Source organism: Bacillus rossius (assembly GCF_032445375.1).
Source record: "Bacillus rossius redtenbacheri isolate Brsri chromosome 4 unlocalized genomic scaffold, Brsri_v3 Brsri_v3_scf4_2, whole genome shotgun sequence".
Lineage (NCBI taxonomy): Eukaryota > Metazoa > Arthropoda > Insecta > Phasmatodea > Bacillidae > Bacillus > Bacillus rossius.
Window position 1 is genome coordinate 20983059 of NW_026962011.1, and position 19833 is coordinate 21002891.

Genomic DNA, 19833 nt, shown 5'->3' on the forward strand with positions numbered 1-19833 from the left:
GACAAGTCCCGGGTAGGGGTGGGGGGCAAAAAATCATGATTCGTGTGACATTATTTATGGATGGCCCCTTGTAAGTGTACACGTGCATCTCTCAAAGCTCGTTGTATTATCTGAAAGGGTGATAAATTTTTATGTGTTAGAATACTATTGTAAAAAGTGAAAAAATTCAGATTTTTTTCATAACATTATTTAATGTGAAGGTTTAATTTTGTAAATAACTTGGAACACTTAAACTAAACAAAAATTAATTTCCCCAATAGAACTCAAGTAGACTGTATTGCGTTTTTTTTTAAATATTTTGTGTTTGTGAATAATCGAATTATATTTCATACAAACCAGCACGACAATCTGCGTAAGTTTCATTCTGTCCTTTGTCTTGAGAATCCGTTTGCCCGTAAATTGTTCCCGCACCACCTGACAACTTCTCTCCCCTTCCCCAGTGACGCACGGGTTTCCTGCCACACCCCACCCCAGCACATTTCAGGTATTCTTCTCCAAAGGCCCTACGACCTTGAGTCCGGGATCTCAGGCGCCCCGCTGAGGTATCACAATGACAAGCCATACAGTACAACCTGCAAACATTTCCGTCGACAACAAGCAGTAGCTGTGCTCGTATACACAAGCATAAATATTCGTTCAACCTATTCATAAACAAAACTAAATTAACTTTTTTTATTTTAGTATCTGATTTTGGGAGGCACATATCTAATTTCATTGAAAGAAATGCCAATGTCTTAAACAAATATAGGTAAAAAACTATGAAAAATAAACACAGGCCTGTTCCGTTCAATTAGCACTTTTATTCATTCATCCTACTAATATTATAAATGCAAATTTGATTTTGATTGTTTGTTTGTTACGCTTTCACGCCTTAACTACTCAACCGACCATCATTAAATTTTGCATACACATTGTCAGGGGTACAGTTAAGGACATAGGATATATTTCATCAAAGAATAAATTATAGTTTAATAAACTAAAAGAAAACTTTAACAGCAAATCTAACTAATATATCGCTGGGTGTAGTTATTTTTCGTTGCTATGAGCAATCCGTTACCACGGAGAAAAATTTCCATAACATAAATTGTATGTATATTTTTTTTACTGGTGAAAAATCTTATCAAATTTAAAAATCTAAACAAAAATTAGTGAAAGGGTCTACGGAATTCAAAAAATGAATAACCTAGAACCACAAACATGCGATCCCGCTTCGAATGGTGATGGTCCCATACCGGTATGTTTAATCGTTTTTACGTGATTGCACCTCAAAGCAGAATAAATTTCATCATTTATATATGTATATACTAGCTGCCCGACCCGGCTTCGCACGGCTATACTACAGGGAAAAGAAGACAAAATCTCCCATTTACAGTAATAATAAATGAAATACCATGGCAATTAATTTATTACAATGTTTTTTAATATATCGGAGAGAAAACGAATAGCACCGATGGTTTCCCGACTCTCGAGCACGCAACGTACAACTGGTGTACTCGTACTTCGCTTCGGCAGTCTGCAGGCAGTACACTCTTACGCCGCTCATTTTACATGCCCCTCCTCGTGGGTACGCCACTGCAGCGCCTCGAATGGAAAAAGAAAACAAAGCAATGCCCGTTGCCATGGAGACGAAGTAACCACTGTTGCACGGGCTTAACCACCATTGGGAGCTGATTTTCGGAAAACGTCATCCTGAGTAACATAAGGAACATTACTGTCAAGTTTCAAGTCTGTAGGATACCTATATACTTGGAAAAAAAGAACAATTTTTTATATTTAAATTCCCCGCAAAATATCAACGGTGATGAGGACTGCACTAACAATGACATAGTCGTTGCCATAGATACGAATAGCCGTTGCCGTGGTGATTTTCTACCAATTCATCACAACATACACCTCTAAACCTCTAAAATTATCAGTGTTTCTCTACTATATTATGCATGTTTTATACATATAAACCGTATTCTTGAATCAATCTCTCTATTAAAAAAAATCGCATCAAAATCCGTTGCGTAGTTTTAAAGATCTAAGCATTCATAATGATAGTCAGACAGCGGGAAGCGACTTTGTTTTATACTATGTAAGATATAGATTACAAGCGGAGTTAATAAGGGATGTTAATTAACTGTAGGTAAAATTTAATATGGAGTGAAATCTTAAATTCGCGACAAGGCAGAACCTATTACTCTACTAACACAAACTCCGCTATTTCTTTCCTTCTCCAACACTTAACCCTGATTTATATTGTGTAGTTTTTTTTCTTTTGTAAATATTTAACCTCTACCCGTATTGAACAACAACCTGAATTAAATGAGTTAATTATATTACTAATTAATTGAAATTAATAGTTTTGCTTCCTATGTCGACCGACAACCTGAATCTACTTAAACGCGAGCTAACCGTGGGATAAAGCTAGGAAGTAGTAAATGTGATGGATATTATTTTTATTATATTTAAAGAAATGAATGTATTATGTATCATTTATTCATTTCTTGTTCTACAAACTGCTGAAAATGTTTTATATATACACACATGTACATACAAACACAAACACTCACACATATTAGGTGTGTGTATATGTATATATATATTCTTTCCTTGCACGCTTGCAGTTGTAAGGCTAATATTACACTATGCTTTTCTGACGCTGTGGCTACAAATTACACTGAATATATTACTTTTGACACGAGTAACTAAGAAATTTACTTTATCTTAAGTGAAGTATAAACATACTTGTAAAACATTTATTTAATAAATTAGTTGTATAATTCTTTATTTTTTTAATTTTTAGACCAGATTTTTCTAATGAAAAAGGTGTGGGACTAAGTAAGTTGTTTGGTTGGATCAGATTTAGCATGTTTTCTTTAAAGAAGCAGTACAAATAACTGATATCAAAATGAATGTAAAAATCGAACAATTTTTTATATTTCGTTTATAAATTCAACTTTATTTAATTATTGCTGTAGAAATGTGGTAATTATAACAGATGGACTGGGTTAACATTTAAAAGTGATGTTAACTTGTGAGAATTATAATATATCATATTTCAAAAGCACGTGTGCGCCACGTTCCGGTGCAACCATGCAGTAATAAAATAGTAAGTGAATCAATTAATTTTTTTTAACACTTTAAATAGTCATAATTGATTCTACACAAAAATATCACCAAGAAAGTATGAAATACAAATTATTTTATTCCGAACTTAAATCGAAACTGAAATGTTAACACTACACATAATTTTACAACAACAAACATATTAAAAATGTAAATCTACTTAAATATTTGTTGTAAAGCCAATTTAATTAAAACACCAAGGTTTGAACCGAGTAGGAATTTGAATAATTAAAACTTATTGGCTGTTTCTAAAGAGAAATGTGTGTAATACACTAAGGGCCTTTCACGACTGCAGTGAAGAAAGCATCGACAATGCAATAGCTGCGGTCAGTAGGAATAACACGTAATAGAGACTATACTAAAAATCTGTAAAATTAAAAGTCATGCTACAAAATAAGTATGCTGTTGATAAAAAACAAAACCTTTTAAGTGTTTTGTAAGGAATTTCTGAATTAAAAAAAAGTTCATATGAAGAAAAAAATACTAATATAATATATAGTAAACTTAATATATGCAGAAGAGGCATGTGAGGGGAGTATGTTAAAAATAATAGTTTTACAATTTATGAAACAGGGGATTTGTCGCGTTGTCGAGGTGTATATAATGGCGTAAAGATCGTTTAACATGAAATAAAGGAAACTTTATTAAATTACCCCCTTCCCTTTCCACTCTTCCAGAAGAATCTATGTAACAAATTAACGTCTCCGAGCAACGCGAAAGACAGACAGAAAAACTAATTTATTATTGTAATTGACAGAATTGATAAAAATGCATAGCAAAACAGGGTTTAAAATATATGCATTGATCTTAAAAGTAGAGAAACTTTAAAATATATTTATTGTAAAGAAAGATGGTTTGATTAGTTAGCAAAACATAGTTAGGTACACACTGATGGCTAGCGTCTCCCTTCTGAGCTCCGTGTGCGTGGCTGACAGCAAATAAAGACGAGACTACAATCGCATTACTTAATAAGGTGCATGTCAATGAAAGACTGTAACGCTATAGGCTTATAAGTTTGACAGGATCAAGGCACTGAGACTAGGGATTGCAATACAGCTAAGTAGAATCCCGCAATCCCGCGGGATCCAGCATCATCTGAAGGCCTGGGGGATTCCGCACTGCTTGTGGATCCACATCGTGAATTTGTTTACAAATCGCGCAAAATTCAGTCAAATTTGCCATAAAATGCATGCACTTTTGTATGTTGTAAGTTAATCCAATTATAAAATAAGGCGTTTAAAAATTATTGATTTGTATAAACAAAAATATGCGTCTTCTTGGTTAGAACTTTTGCAATTTTTTTAATGATGTTACATTACATGACACTTGCGTTGCCTTCTTTAAGCAACAACTAAATCTGATTTTTTTTTTGTTAAATGGGTATTTCTGTATTCACTTAAATATAGTACAAGAAAGAATGACGTTTAATTTTTTTTGCTACCTTAAAATATTTTAAATGACTCTTTATGTATATACCATACGTTTCAAAACATTTCTAAAAATAATTATTTGCATTAAAAGTTATGAAAGAAATTCATCATATGAGAATAATTGTCATTAATTTTTTTTAATTGTATGAATATTTACCAGCATTATTCATATTTTTATGACATGTTCAGTGAGATTGAAAAGTTAAAGAATAGAAAGAGTATTTGAACATAAAGACTTCCTGCTTGCTGTGGAGGAGATCAGTCACCTAATGGGCTTGGAAGTGTAAAGACAGCGGTGGATTTTTTGTTGTCTTCCCGAGGTTCAAATACCATAATTGAATTAATTGACACTAATAATTTTTTTTCATGTGACTGGTTTCAAATACGTCTTAATTTAAGTTATATTTATAAATAGTTGTCTGAAGAAAAGAGAATGAAAAAAGAATTCATAATTTTTGTAATTTATTAAAAAAAATTTTTATTTGAATCTTTCAGTTTCTAGGTAAAATTGGAATCTAGGATTCAAATTTCACTCGAAGTATTAAATTCTACCTGAGTTATGGAACTTTATTTAATCTGTTATTTTTCTGTCAAAGTAATACGTCTAAGTCGGGTAGAACCCAACTCTAACAACAATAACAACTCTAAATTATGTTTTCGACTCGTCAGACCTTACTACTAGCAAGAATTCAGAAATTTGTTAGTCCATTAAAATGTTATGTAATTTTGTTCTCTTTTAATGTTAAAATATTCAAGTTAACCAACATGAAAATATCTGTTTAAATGCTACTTTCCTTATTTATTTAATTAAAAGGAATTTTGTTACTGGTAAAAATTACGACAACATTTTTGTGACTGCAGAAGTTACACTAATTATTTTGGTAACCAAAGCCAAGTACAATTAAAAAATACAGCAGTATGAATCAGTCCACCGGGAAATATCTTCAGGCAATATTTTGTATGGTTACGAAAAAATAAATACTTAAATTTGTTTTCAGGCTAATTTTTCATATAAAATTTTAAACAAAGTTTTTAATATTTGATGAGTCTAGAGAAATCGTTTTAAAATAGAATTCTGAAGTAGGGGCCTATTAAGCTTTAACACAAATAAATTATGGATAGTAAAAGTAAGCTCAGGAACAGTAGGAATTAATGTAAGGTTATAAAATTAGTTCTTAAAATAAAGACTTTCTTAAACAATTAACGTTATTGAGTTAAAATAAGATAGGATGGCTGGTCGCTACAGCAGTATCAAATATAATTTCGAAACACAACTCATAAACTTTGTACGTGTTTTTGGCATTGTTTTCTTGATAATCCAATACACAATCAAACTCTATTCGACTATCCGTTTGAAGAGTACAAAACTATGTCGCTAAGATTTTTTCTCATTTCCATTGGCATACAACACAAACTCTAGATGATTTACTTACAAATAACAAATGGTTGAAGTAATATCTTGTAACGTGTAATGAAACCATTGAACTATCAAGTATATATTTTTAATTTGCATGATTATAAAGCCCTGCAGTAAATAATAAAATTTACATAAACAAAAAAAAGCATATGAAATATGTTGATTTAAAACTTTTGTCAAAATATAGACCCGTAAGTCTGCTAAGTATGTATTTATTAGACCAATTTTTAAACTAAAATAATACTATTTAACTGTGAATTGCACATAATGAAAACTTAAAAAAATGTTTCACTGTAAATTTATTGGCTAACTTTCTGTGTTGTATGGGATGATTATGCATTTTCTATAAGACGTCGACTAGCCGTAATCATTAATGTATTTTATTACACGTAATACTTTAGCGAACAAACATTATTATTGAACATTGGACTGTGAATTAATTTTTCCGTTTCACAAATGACCAATAAAGCGGAGCTTTATCAATAAAACGAAATAACATATAAATTAAAAATATTTCTTTTAATTACGCAGTTTAAAAACACGAAGAGTTATTTGGTGTTCACTATTACAAAGAATAAACCAATCGTATTGTTCTAATTTTTAAAACCATGCAATCAAAACTACCCATCAAGTTTTAGGCATTGCTAACTAATTTAAATGGCCGTTATTTCCATCATATTGGTAATTATATGTTAACTTTATTTTTTAATTCAGTTGAAGTAATTTTTTGTTAGATTGCGCTTCAAATAATTTAGGCTATTTTTTATACCATAGTTCAACTTTGTGTTTCAATTGGAGATAAGCTCATTTTTTTACTATTCTACAATTAATAATACATAAAATTTATTTCTCACAGATGTTCTTTGTTAAATGTACGTACTTTGTGGAAATGCCATTGTTAATAAAAAAAGTTTATAAAATGTAGTATTTAAAGTAACCAATAGAAAGCAGTCCTGGTAAAGATGGTAAGGTATTCATCTCCATCTAGCGGGCAAAGTGAGAACTATGTAGGGACTGCATGAAAGACCGTATGAAAACCTTCGCCACAAACTAGCCACCGAATGTTAACAATTCAAGGTCCACACAACTTAGAAACGTCATAACGTAGAAAATCACAACTTAGAACTATCATAATGTAGAAACACACAACTTAGAACTGTCATAACTTAGAAACACGTAACTTAGAAACACGCAATGCAGAACCACACAACTTAGAAACGTCATAACGTAGAAAGTCACAACTTAGAAAAACACAACTTAGAACTGTCATAACTTAGAAACACGTAACTTAGAAACACTCAATGCAGAACCACACAACTTAGAAACGTCATAACGTAGAAAGTCATAACTTAGAACTATCACAACTTAGAAACACACAACTTAGAACAGTCATAACTTAGAAACACGTAACTTAGAAACACGCAACGCAGAACCACACAACTTAGAAATGTCGTAACGTAGAAAGTCACAACTTAGAACTATCACAAGCTAGAAACACACAACTTAGAATGATCATAACTTAGAAACACGTAACTTAGAAACACGCAACGCAGAACCACACAACTTAGAAATGTCGTAACGTAGAAAGTCATAACTTAGAACCGTCATAACTTAGAAAATTAAGTTATGTGTTTCTAAGTTGTGTGTTTCTAAGTTATGACAGCACCCCGCCACCAAGGACTCAATTGTAGAATAAATAATTATGCAACTTCAGTAACATAGAATATCAATAAAAGGGGCAATTGGTTACATCAGTTAGCTACATTTTAAATGGCTAATTCCTAACCAACTATCAACATTTTTTTACAATTTTTTTAACTTAGCTAACCTAACCTAAGGAACTGTCCACTCTTTTAAAATATTTTGTATGTAGCTATCCAACCGTCCACAATTTTAAAAGTATTTTTAATGTATCTAACGTAACCAATCATTCTCACAATATCACAAATTTTTAATATTTACACTTAACCTATCAACTTGTAAAATACTCAACTACCTACCTACTAACATTTTGGAATTTATATTTTTTATTACCAGGAAAGTGACTTTCCTACACAATTACCAATGATTTAACCATCAACATAAAACTTCCTACCAAATACTGCTCATACACTATAAATGAATGTAGATTTTAGGTAAACAGAGAAAGAAAAAAAAAAACTAGTGAACATAAAAAACATTGCCTCGGAATGCACAGGTGTAAATCTTAGTTTTCTCACTTTAAAATTCGGGTTGTCTTCTGGATAACAATTTAGTGCATACCTTTGTTGATAAAGTATGATGGTCAGTTACATAACAATTAAAAAAAGCAAGTTCTTTGTGAAAGAAATGGTTAAGAAGATTGATTATATATCAGTTTTAAGTTTACAAAATAATTTGTACATGTAAAAGCAAATATGTAGTAAAATTTTTAATGCAGAGTTGTTTGAAATAATGATAGCCTTGTTGGAAATGCACATTCAATATACTGTAGGCCTATATATGAAAAATACAAATGAAAAGAAGAAAATGTTTGAAGAAAAGTGATGTATCAATTAATGTTTGGTCACTCAATTAGTATACATAATATTGCATCTTCTTGCTTAAATGTAGATAATGTAATATATTGCATCATCTAAATGTGATCTCATAGAATATATTAGTCACAGGTTGTCCAGTGTGTGGGAGTCTTAGGAGCTGCTATTTTTCTGTGCACTTCAACAAGTTGTCTGGGATTGTGTAATCTATAATGTTAATGTTTGAGTGTTGACATGCAGTTGGTTTTATTTATTTATATTTGATATGTTATTTGCTTTGTATTTTCTGACAAGTGGGTAAAAGAGACAGTTTTTTTTACAATCTGCAATTGCTATCAGTTTATATGAAAAGAGTAGTGTAGGTCTTTTTATTAATTCTGTGTGTCATATAAATACATACACAGACAAGAAGATAATTCTTAATATTGCTGAACTTCCTGATAAAGAAAAATAAATTCTGATTTGGAGGATAGATGGATTCACAACTGCATTCAAATTCAAGTATATGTTCACACCACTATGCATAACCCATTAAATATTATGGGGAAGCTTTTAAAAAATATTGTGACCCAGCAAAGAAACACTAAATGTCTATAAAAAGTGGCATAAGACCTCTTTTTATCAAGCAGATGAAAACATCAGACCAATGCCAGGTGCCAAAGATAAGGTTAGTGTACACAAAACTGTTTATGAACAAAAGTGCCCAATACTCTGCAATCTTAAGGAACTACACACAGCATACAGATAGAAATTTCCTTGTGATAAAGTAAGATTTTCTAAATTCTGTGAGCTGCGGCTGAAATGGTATGTCACAGTTGGTCAGCCAGGTACACATTTGGTCTGTGTTTGCTCAAAACACCAGAATCCAATAATAAATTCTTTTAAGTGCTATAAATTTAGAAAAATCAAAGCTAAAGGACCTTATCAGTTTACTGGTATGTGATAGTGAAAACTGTGATTGCATGTTAAGAATAGGTCTTAACTGTCAAAATTCTGAAAAAGTACAAGAATATGTAGGAAACTTTTTACTGACTTTGATGATGAAGATGAAATTCAGTTTTCACAATGGGTAACTTCTGATTGCAGCAATTTACAAACGTTGGTCCTTCCTTTATGTGAGTTTATTGATATGCTTTTGAAGAAACTGGCAGTTTTTATACACCACACTCATTTGATTTGTCTCTAAACAGCAAACTATGTGAAACAGAGGAAAGGAAACATTCAGCCAAATGAAATACTAGTTTTCATGGACTTTGCAGTAAACTATTATTTTGTTATCCAAGATGAAATACAGTCATCATAGGGTGCGTTCTGCTTGCACATTACATCCAGTAATTCTGTACTTCAGAAAGGATGGAGAAACATGTTATGTGTCTTTGTGGTTTATCTCAGATTACCTAAACCATGATGTTATCTTTGTATATGAGATTAAAAGAAGATTGAGCTTACTAATTCATGAAGAATTCCTTAACATTAATCAAGTTGAGTAGTATATTACAGACGGTAGTGCAGCACAATACAAAAATTTTAAAAGTTTGGTTAAATTCTGCTATCATTCGGAAGATTTTGATTTAAAAGCTTCTTGGACCTTTCATGCAACAAGTCATGATAAAACAGCTTGTGATGGTGTTGGAGGATGTGTTAAAAGGACAATATCTAGAGTGAGCTTGCAAAGACAGTATAAAGATCAAATTTTGACAACTGAGTAGATGTTTCAGTTTTGCAATGAATACCTTACTAAAATTAAGTTTCAGGTGATCAAAGAAAACAACGTTCATGCAGTGGAAGAAAAACTTAACAAGCATTTCTCAGAGTTCAAAACTGTGCCTGAAACAAGGTCCTTGCACAATTTCATTCAACCATCTAAAACTATAATAGCAGCTAAACAAATTAGCTCTGATGAGAAATTTTTATTAGAGTAATCTTTGACTGAAAAAACAGAGAGCCTCAAAATTATAAACAATTTGTATGTGTGTTTATTTTATGATGATAAGTGTTATATTGGGTTAATGCTTGAAAAAGAAGATGAAGATGCAATAATTAAGTTTATGCATCCTCACTGGCCAGAACATTGTAATTATGATTAGGAAGACTCATGCTGGGTGCTATTAGTCAACATTGTTTGCACTGTTGATGTTCCGGAACTTGAAACTCAGTTTGGAAGGGTGCATTATAAACTGACATCCATGAGTGAGAGAAAAATAACATCAAAATGGTCAAAATGGTCAAAATGGAATTAGCTTCTTCATAGATTACATTGATAAAGAATTTAAAGTACACCTACTTCAGGTATGTACAACATAAAGTGACACTGGTATTGTAAAAAATACAATTTTCATGAGCACAGCTTGCAGGCCCAACTTGACAACTGTAATTCTGTAATTTTATTTATATAAACTTATGTACTGTAAGTATGTACAGTTAACAAAAATTCTATCCACCAAAACATTTCTTTAGGTGGGGTGAGGGTGAGAAAGTAAATAAATATCCACAAATTTTATTTCACAATTTTGAGCAAATTTTGTGCTCTTTCTAATGGTACCAAGCCCGAGATTATAACAATAATAGAAAAAGTTATAATAGGATTACAGAACTGATGTTTACAATTTTTGGTAAATCATTTTTTCCACTTCTATCATAAATTGAACATACTTCTGGGCATTTAATTACATTTTACGAGTGATTTTTGAAATCTATGTAAAATTCTGAATAAGTATGGTGAATTTCATGATTCTACATTTATAACTGTTATTACACATGTAAGTTGAAGCAAGATGTGTCACTCGACTTTGGTTGCGGATTAAAAAACAGAACAGAAACAAACTAAAGCCAATATTCGAAAAATTAAAAATATGGGTTCTTATATTTGTGTGAAGATACCATGTACCAAATTTCATCAAAATCTGATATGGGGGTGGACAATGTGTATCTGGGCTGGATGATCTGGCATGGAATGCCCCGGAAGTCATGAGAATTCACCATTGATAGTAATTGGAGGTAAAAAATGTTTGATTCATTCTGCATTAACCCAATGGTGGGTTTTGCATAGTCATACTCACTATAAAATTGCTTATGCAAGGTTCATTTTGTAATAACAGAAGTGGAGAGAGAACTAGGCCAGCAATGGGGATGATGGAACCTGGAATTTCTTATTTCTTTCATAAAATTGCAAAACAGGTCAATTATTTAAGAAAAATTAGTCTGGGAAATTTGAAATTTGGGATATGGAAAAGTCAGGAAAATATATTGCATATTTGTGTGGACATCCTGTGTTAAGATCACTGTACGCCAGCATCAGGAGTCATGGGCAAAACATTCCCATATCTGCATTCACTTAGCGCTCTACCTTTCTCTTCACCACATTAGTTTGTAGTGATATCTTGCACACACTAAACTTCTGGTGATAATGGCAAGAGTTGTGTAGGTACTTTACTTAATTAGTTCTGCATTAGTGTTCTAATATAGCAATCTAGTATTGTTGAAGTAGTCATGTGACCCAGTTACAAAAATGACCATTGTTAAATTACATTGAGAATGGTGTTATGTATATAAAATAAAAACTTTGTTTGTTTACTTCACTTTCAATTTAACTTCTGTGTTTGGTTTTAAACATGAAAATTTAAAGCAGTTATGGACAGTGATGATAGGTATTTTGTATAAGTTACACATCCAATTTTATTTATATAATTGTATGTATATGTCTGTATGATATCATTTCAATATATGAAGTTTAGTTATGTTTGTTAATTTGACACAAGAGTGTGGCAGTCCTGTCTTTTTGGCTTAGTTGCATCATAGTGTTGTTACTTGGTAGTTTTTTCATGTCTAATATTGTTTTAATTTAAGAATATTTCTTCAATAACACCATAGCTTGCAATAAGAATGAAATGAGTTAATGTTTGCTACGTCCAAACTTAAAAAATGCCATTTTTAAAATTGAAAAACTATGAGTTGATGATTTTATTCTGCTTAGATAAACTTAAATCTGTTCCACGAGAATTTCGTTACAAGAACACCATGTAATATTATTAGTTTTTATTTTGTAAAAATCATGTTACAATTAACTGATGAATAATGTGATTGTTTGAAATTAATTCCCTGTTAGGCCTTCCAGCTAAACTAGTAGGCATTTATCAGCAACAGAAAAAGAAAAATATGTTTAAAAAACTGGCAATGCATCATCTTTTGTAAAAATGAAATTCTATAATATTAATCCTTAAAAGTAAAATGGTGCAAACCTTAAACCCAGAAATAATGTGTGAAAAAAATGCATACTCCATAAGATTTTGAGTTTAAGTTATTCAAATTTTTACCAGGAGAGAAACTCCCGGTCTCCTATTTTACCACTTTTTAATAACTCTCTTTCTTGTCTGTTTAAAAATTGTGCTATCAACTTTAAACTAATTTCCCAATGAGCTAGAGATAGCTCAGAACATAGCTAAAAACTGGATGGCAAACAGACAGACAATACATATAAATAACTTAACAGCTCTCGACGAGTTGATTGCATTTATTCGTTGTCTTGGTTCTCCTCCAACTTGGTTTATTTTATTACTTTGAGTTGTAATAATTTGAATTTGCCAAAAGTATGTTTGCAAACACAAGACTAAAAGGCAGGAAATAATTATTTAAATAAAATAAATTAATATATCACATTTTTAAAATGGTCTAAAAAGTATAAAATGACTTCTCGTGGCCCCATACAGATTGTCCTGAAAATTTGTGATTGTGAATTTTTAACTATGAAAATACTTGTAAGATCTAAAACTAAAAAAAACATGGGGGGGGGGGGGTTGGCATTCAATAGATAATAGTAAGGAGTGCAGGGAGTAAATAGCTGTCTTTGAAAAAACTCTCTCAACAGTTCATATCAGTTGCATTGCAATAAAATAGTGACTTGGGTGAACTATTCATGCATCAATTATATCTATTGCGTTAGCCGCATGTTTTTAGTTTTAAATCTTACAAGTATTTTCATAGGTATTAAAAAATCACAATCACAAATTTTCAAGACAATATGTATGGGGCTAGGAGATGTTATTTTATACTTTTAAGTCCATTTAAAAAAACATACATACAATTTTTTTTATTAAAATAATTATTATGTGTTTAAGGATCTGCGCAGTAGGCTACATGCTATGCCACAGATAGAATATTAACACAGTATGTCACCTGTATGTGTGCTAGCCTCACTAGCTATTCAATAACTGGAGAGCAGAAGCATTTAGAAAAACACTGTGTTATATAATTTAATGTCGCAAATATGTCTTATTGATTTACCATTTGTGTTGCAATTTGCATGGTTCTGATTTCTCAGTTTTAGATTAGATAAGATATCCAGGACAATGACTGGTGGTGGCCACTGAAAACCTATCAAAATAAAATATTTGCAAAAGATTAAGTGAATTAGATTTCATAATGTTCACTAACTATGCAAAGTGTGTATTTCAACTATAACTATTTATTAAAATATAATTTTATTACTATCTGTAGTTGCACTTGAAAATTTTGAAGTTGCTGGGAGCCAATGCAAGTTTACCTTAGCTGTTGCTGTCTCAGTTTTTTTTTCCCAGTGACAAAATGGTTTTAATTTTTTTGACCTTTGCACTGACATAAGTTAAATAGTTTGTAGGCTACAGTGCTTTTGAACAGTAATCAAACTCCTAAACAAAATTAATAAGCAAAAAAATATGCAAAACGTTATTAAACCTTAGCCTTTATGATTATTATATGTAGTCATTCTTTGTTTGAAATGCCAACTGCATCTGTCATTTTCTTATTGACAGCTTGTATGTATTGCTTTATTTTTAAGTTGTTTAATTGTAAGATACAATAACATTCAGCATAAGTTTCTTGTAGCGATGGGCCAATTAAACCCTAATACTATCATATCGATAGTATTCGAAAGATTGATATTTGAGGAATAATATTCAAAGAAAAAAATTAAAGGAAAAAAGGTTAATTAAAATTCAACATTGTTAATCTAGGAAGTTTTCTAAGTCATTTTTTTTGTACCTATTCTGTTATCATGCCTTAAGATATTTTACTTTTAACATGTAATTTTATTTATGAAATGACATGTTAAAAGTTACAATATGTGTTGATTCTAGAAATTTAAGTTCATGAAAAAACCTTTTAAAGGGTATAATCTTTCAACATCATAGTTAATATTTTTCATTTATTATACGTTATTTTAATTTTGACCCTAGACACCTAGATTTTGATTTGAGGGTTATATTTGAGGTACCTTTTGGGATTCAAATTCAAGGTTAGTATTCAAAAAAATAGGGATTAGACCCATCACTAGTTTATAGTTCTGTAACTGTAGGGACAATATTTTATGTTTTATTTTTAGGTAAATTATGTTATGGTTTTTATTTTATACATTGTCTTTATTCATAAAAATAAGGTATTACTTAACAAATATGAGACTACAATATTTTTTAGTAATTTTTTTCACCAAGATAGTCTCATTTTAAGTAAAGCATGATGCACTTATACATTAAAATCATTATTAATAAGCATGTCTAGAACAGAAATACTCAGAAAAATAAATTGGCAAATTTTCAAGTGTTTGAAAAAGTGGTCCATCTCATTAATGTAAAAAAACTTGTCGAGATGCTTGATCAAACAATGTAATATTAATCTTTCCGATAATTTCATGATAAATAAGTTACATTAAATGAATTTACCACAATAAAAGATAAAACTTGTCTAATATGAGTAAAGTTTTGTCAAATTGCCGATTACTATTTTTAGTTACATTTGTGCACTAAATAGTGTACTAACTTGCATTTGTGTGTTATATGGTGTATTGTTATGCCTTGCAGTGCATTTTGGTTTTATCACAAATCATATAATCTTATCCCTAGTAATTGGGCGTTGAAAAGTTTTTATTTCAGTTTATTAAATACAGACTACAGATTCACTGAAACATTGGTTAAGGAGAAGAGATAAGAATCAAAAGCGCCATCTTGGTATCGGCAGTTTTTAGTCCATATATAGTCAATATTCTATCAGTTTTCAATATTCAGCTATTATAAACCATCCTATATATAGTTACGCTCATCACTGACTTAATGATCGGTTAACGCTGTGAGACAGCGCTGCCTGCAGAATCCCACCAGGAGTCTGAGGCGGGCACTCTGCAGGTAGCCGCACTTGCTGTTTTACACACAGCTACACTTTAATATTTTTTATATCTTTTAACAAGTGCATCTGAATCTTTCACCAAAAGATAGCATTTAAAGTTAAAGAAATGCTTTTATTTTTATTTAATTTGTGAGATTTTAATCATTCTTTTACTTTTCTAATTTGAATAATTAACTTCGCAAATTAAATAAATATTCAATTTATCACTGAAAATCAATTTAGATTACGTATGTCATTATTTATTAAAGATTATTGAATGAGATGATTCACATGCAATATAGTTTTTCAAGAGGTTCTTCATTAAAAACAATATTTTGTCAAATACTTTTTTATCGTCATATATCAGAAATAATTTTCATTTGTACAATATTAAAAATTAAATTTTAATAAATATTTTGTGTATATTAAATAATTTGTTATATTCATCATTTTTCAACAGGGGCCTTACAACTAACTAGTAGTATATAATTTAATGGATGCCTGACAGGGGCGCAACAACTAAATTTCCAAAGGGGGGCAGTATACCTTTTTATAAAGAATCAACAATCCCCCCTATTGAAGCGGGGGGTCCGGGGGTTCTCCCCCGGGAAAATTTGTATTTCAAGGTGGAAAATGGTGCTATTTAAGCAGTTTTATTATTTAAAAATTGATTACACAGCACTTTCTTTGCCCCCGTTTGCCCCCACTTCAAGGTTTCAGAAGGGGGGGGGCATATACCCTTGCCCCCCCCCCCCCTGTTGCGCCCCTGATACCTGAAGTAGTAGCTGTAAGTAGTTTTCCTGGTGAAGGTATTGGCATTTAGCATTAAAATTGTTTTTGGGGATGACTTCAACTGTGATAATACTTTAAAATAGACTGTTATGTTATGATTATTGAAAACAATCTTTTAATTTTTTATATATACTTTATTGCAAGGTAAATTTTATATATTAAAGGTTAAAACATATTATTTATAGCACAAAAAGTGTTGAAACTGATATGGTGTTTTTCTGTACCTATCTTTTATCTCTCTTTGAATTCTAATTATAAAGAGTTTGATGAAACACTTCATCCCACGATGACAAAATATGTTTGATGAATAATTTTTCCCTGGATTAATTACTAAGCATTATTTATTTCCTTAGACAGTGCTTAATTTATTTGAAGAGGACAAATTTATATGGATATTTCCATAACTACAGTCTTAATTACTGATATTTTTCTTTGTTCCCTAATATTCTTAAAAGAAAGCACACAAATGTTAATGGTAGTAGGGTAGTCAAGGGTTGATGTAAAGTAAATATAACCCCTACATTTAAATCCATCAAGAATTTTTGTCTGTGAGATAATGTTAGCTGTGTTTTTTTTGTAATGTTTTATGTTATGCAACTATAATGGTTTAGAGGCAGAATATTATATTAAATGTTTTGCTTCCCTCACCTTTTGGCACGGGCTTATCTTTTGTTGGCACCGTGAATAGTTAACCAACCTGTATCCATTCCAATGGAGGTTCTGGTATTTCATGCAGCAATGACCAGTCAGGCATTTCTGGAAGACGTCTGCCTCAACGATAGCAGTTGGTTGAGCAGCCGCACGCGTAAACAAGCTAGCGTGGTAGTCGCATTGTGTCGGGAGGATGGACCTATTTGCGTCCACTGCGGTGAAACTGGCAGCGCCGGGGGAGGGGAGGGTGCTCACGGGGAGTGGATGAGGTTATAAATAGCAGTGGCAGTAGGTCGCCAGTAGAGGCCGTGCATGGGGGAGCGAAGGTAGGAGAGACGTATCTTAGCGTTGATTGCACGAGTGCCTGTAACACCTTGTGTCCGTGTCCTTGTGACACACAAGCCGTGTCCGCACAGGACAATGCTCCCCCCCCGCTTTCCATTGTGAGGGAGCGTGCGATGGCCACCGCATTAGGTTAAGGAACTTGCTTTGCTTGTCGTGTTGGTTGCAATGAAACTTGAGCTTTGTAAAGGCTGAATGATTTCAGTTCGCGACGACATTCAAAAGTGGATGATTCGGTCACCTTCAGCCAGAAAAGATGTCTCACCTGGTTTCACGAGTACACATCTCCAGATGAACCAGATGTGCTGGGTGAGTGTCAACGTGCCCAAGAGCCGTTTGTGTCACCTGCCAGGCTCTTCGAGAAGAGCCAGTGTGTCACAGTGGCTTCATTGTCTATGAGAAGCTGGTGTATATCTGTGTTGCTCGATCAGAGTTGTTCTCAAGGCAGTCTGCAATGAAATGTGGGTGCACCATGCAATGGAAATTTAACAGGATGAAGTCTAATGTAACAAGCCGTTCATTTTCCCATTAATGAAAAATAATTTATGTAGCAAGCAAACTGAAAAAACATATGTTCATATACATTTTTAATATTGAACTAATAACTAAAACTATTATTTCATTTTCTTTTGATCCTGGTACCAGTAAACACAGTTTCTGTAATTTGGTTTTCTTCAAATTTATTTATTTATTTATTTATTTGCCCAGAAAATTGTGTTAGAACAACCATGGCCTCAGTGATATTTACTCCTTTGTTGGTTCACTGTAATATGTCTTAACATTGTGTCAATAATTTCTTTTAATGGTGACTATATTCTTTATTTAATTATGTCAAAGAAGTATAACATCTAATACACACAGTAGTACATACACCCGTTTTTTATGATTGTTTTTATTTATAGTGAATGAACCTTCAATGATAGCCTAGCTCCTGTAGTTACCCTAGGAATGTTTTACCAAATTAAATCCTTTGAAGTAGTAAAACAGACCTTTTGAAAGAATAATAGACCTTTTTGTCAACTTATATTAACTTAAAAATAATCATGTTACAAAAAAATGTCATGTGCACAATTTAATATTTTTCTTAACAGTGGCTCTGTCTTATTTTAAGGATAGCTGTTGATTGTGTATGTATGTTAGGATCTGTATCAATACTCTTATAGATAATATTTTTTTTACATTAGTGCTGTTTGTGTTTGGTTGGAGTCTGCATGTTATATTCCCCTCCTTCCTCCTTTTTTATGTGAATGGACAAAAAAAAATTCTTTAAACTGTATGTACATTTATAACACACTCTAAAATGTGTCTTCTTACATATATCTTATTGTCTGCTTAAAATATAAACCTCATCCTTGTATCACACAAAAAGAAATTAATTGCATTCTTGCCATTCTTGGGTAGAAAACCTTGTACCGTATCTCAATTTCGGTTAAGCAATTGTAAATAACTAAATAATATTTATTTATTTAAATTGTACAATATATATTTTTTTCTACTGTTAAGTTAATGACTTTTCAGTCCAAACAGACGTTATTCTTTTTGACTTTTAATTTTCTGCTGAATTAGATATAAATTTCTTGCAATGAGAAAGTAAATTTAAATTTCATATGTTATAGTATCTGTCCATAAGCATTGCATTAATGAATTTTTTTTCAAAGATTTCAATATTATTGCTTTTAATTATAAAAAAAACAAATTTCCCCCTCCCCCTTTTTTTTGGGTATATAGTGCCGATATGAATCAGCAGAAGCCATTTCACACAACGCATTTCACATTACAGCATTTCAGTATACACTTGTTAATTTTCGGCCGATATTATTGAAAAATGAAAGTGTCTGTCATAACCTAAAAAATCCACCCGTACCCTTTTCACTTTTCATACTACTACATACTTTGAACTCTAAGCATTTCTTAGCTACGTGTGCCAGCCGTACATATTGAACTTGCACATCTTATGTTTTATTAACGTTCTTGAATCTAATTCATCATAAATAAATATATCACCATCTTGGTCAAGTTAGATAAGAACAAAAACTTAATTTATTTAGAGCATTGCTACCACTACAAACAACAGAAAATACCACCTGCTTGAAATGCAAAGAAATGTTTGTAATGTTGGAGAGTAAGACATTTCTTAAAATTTTTAATTTTTATTTAATTTTTAATTAATTTCATTTATTAACTTAATTTAATTGAACTAAAAAAAAATAATGCAACAATATAGGGCTTTACATATTGTAAATTACTTTTACTGTTTCCCATGTAAAGCAACGACATGAATCACATTTCTGTATAAATGTTCGGTACAGTAAATTTTCGCCGCAGCACGCAAGAAGTTGGTACTCTACTGGAATTTCTGTTCTTGAATTGTAAACATTTACAAAGTCTCACAATATTGCACATTCTTAACTTCTAAATTTGTGAATCAATATATTTCATAGTT

At 31.5% G+C, this 19833-nt stretch overlaps 1 protein-coding gene across 4 annotated transcripts in view; it reads left to right on the plus strand.

Moving 5' to 3' along the window:
• LOC134542338 (DCN1-like protein 5) overlaps positions 1–19833 on the plus strand; it is a 65773-nt gene that overhangs the window by 15438 nt on the left and 30502 nt on the right. For 2 of the 4 annotated variants that reach the window (XM_063386493.1, XM_063386494.1), the window contains exon 3: positions 17596–17699. In XM_063386493.1, the coding sequence (XP_063242563.1) occupies positions 17596–17699 (104 nt within the window). Of the gene's footprint in view, positions 1–17580; positions 17700–19833 lie in introns of all 4 variants that reach the window. The other 2 variants (XM_063386491.1, XM_063386492.1) reach the window with 1 other exon arrangement.